The sequence below is a fragment of the Gastrolobium bilobum genome, unplaced genomic scaffold (genome assembly GCF_033153095.1).
Source record: "Gastrolobium bilobum isolate Gb01-03AN ecotype WA unplaced genomic scaffold, APGP_CSIRO_Gbil_v1 utg828, whole genome shotgun sequence".
Taxonomy (NCBI): domain Eukaryota; kingdom Viridiplantae; phylum Streptophyta; class Magnoliopsida; order Fabales; family Fabaceae; genus Gastrolobium; species Gastrolobium bilobum.
In genome coordinates, this window is record NW_026899744.1 from 93,215 (window position 1) to 95,073 (window position 1,859).

Below are 1,859 nucleotides of genomic sequence, written 5' to 3' on the forward strand. Positions count from 1 at the left end.
CCTGATCCCCAGCCTTTAAGGCTTTAACAGCTTGACACATAGACAAAAAGGGAGACGGAGTAACCGAGGGCTTCTCGTGAGATAATATCAACCTCTTGCCATAGCAATCAATCATTGCACAGTTTTGAGATAACCAATCCATGCCCAATATCAAATTAACAGAGGCCAGGGGCAAGATAATTAAATCAATAGTGTAGCACCTGCCTTCATAGACAAACCCGACCTCTTTGCAAATGAAGGAGGAATCACTAACCTCTCCTGTAGCCGTAGTAATACGCATAGGGGGAATCATCTGTGATACTTTTAATCCCAACCCCTTAGCCACATATTCCGCCACGAACTAGTCCGTAGCTCCAGAATCAAATAAAACAGATAAATCAATATTAGAAATGAAAATTGTACCTTTAACCAAATTCGGCGCCTTCACCGTCTGCTGTGCATTAGTAGTATAAGCACGCCCAAATGTAGGTGCAGATGGCAAGGTCTGGAGATTCGCAGCCTGCCCAGTATTGCTATAACAATTGTTAGCATAGTGCCCAACCTTTCCACATTTGAAACAAGTATTTTGGGTCACAGCACAAGACCCTTGATGAAACTTCTTACACTTATCACAACGAGGACTAGAATTTCTGTCATTAAACCAACTTCTCTGACCACCTCCTCTCTTGGACTGTCCCTGAGGCTGCCTTACCTGCAACCCCCTACCTCTGTTGTTATTCTGATGAAAGCCACCCCTGTTATTATTATTACCTGGAGGACCAAATGTCCTCGAAGAACCAGATTTTGGATAGCGATTATAAACACTTTCTACCCGTTTGCACTGGGTCACAAGATCTGCAAAATTCCTCACAGCTGTATTAGACATTCTTTTTGCAATTTTCTCATTCAGACCCCTCTGAAACTTGGCGGATAAAAACTCAGGAGTCGGCAGTACACCCCTATAATTAGCAAATTTTACCAGATCATTGAACTTCGCCACATTGGCATCAACTGTCATGGTACCCTGTACCAATTTCTCAAACTCCCCCTGTTTAGCCTCCCGAACATCTCGAGGAAAATACTCTTCATGAAACAGTCTCTCAAACAAGGCCCATGTAATCTCTTCCCCTTGAATAATAAAAGGTTGTGATGCAGTATACCACCACTCGTGTGCATCACCCTCGAGCATATAAGCAGAATATGACAACCTTTGCGGGTCCTGACACCCCATAACTTGAAATATCTTATCCATACCTCTCAACCATGTAGTCACTACCTTCGGGTCCCTTGACCCCTGAAATGATGGCGGTTTGTGTTTCCTGAAAGAAAGGAGTCTATGCTCTTCCGTACCAGCATATACCTGCCCAGTAACCCCAAAAGACTGAGCAGCAACAGAAGGATCCACAAAAGGCTCTGGGATATAAGTAGGATATGTAGTGTGGTGACTAGCCTCACCAGACTGATGACTAGCACCACTCCCCTCCTGCTGAGGAGTAACAGATGGCGTACGGGTAGCAGTCTCCGTAGCCGTGTGTGGAGGAGAATCATCCCTCCTGTTCCAAGCCCTGTCTGCCCTCATTTCAGTCATAAAGGCATGCATCATGTCCTGATTATTTTTCATCAGGGTCTCGGTCATATTTCTATTTGCAGCAGTCTCTTCCTGCAGAGCATTAAGAACTGCAGTAATAGGATCTGGTGCGGCTAGATGACCTGCACCTCTAGCTCCACGGCGACCCCGTTCCCTGCTCATGATATCTGTACATGTAACACAAAGGAATGAGCTGATCAGACCCACACTGAGGAATCACATATACATTAATCATAAACAGTTCACAGATAGCTATGCAACACAAGATACAATACTACTTTATCAGAGTTCC

General features: G+C 44.6%; 1 protein-coding gene across 1 annotated transcript; it reads right to left on the reverse strand.

Annotated features, from left to right (window-relative positions):
* Positions 1 to 340: 340 nt before the first annotated feature.
* LOC133293194 (uncharacterized) lies at positions 341 to 1,582 on the reverse strand. Its single transcript, XM_061491728.1, has 3 exons — positions 1,430 to 1,582; positions 403 to 1,339; positions 341 to 351 (listed from the first exon to the last, which is right to left on the reverse strand). The coding sequence occupies exons 1-3, from the start codon at positions 1,580 to 1,582 to the stop codon at positions 341 to 343; spliced, it is 1,101 nt and encodes a 366-aa protein (XP_061347712.1).
* Positions 1,583 to 1,859: the final 277 nt, after the last annotated feature.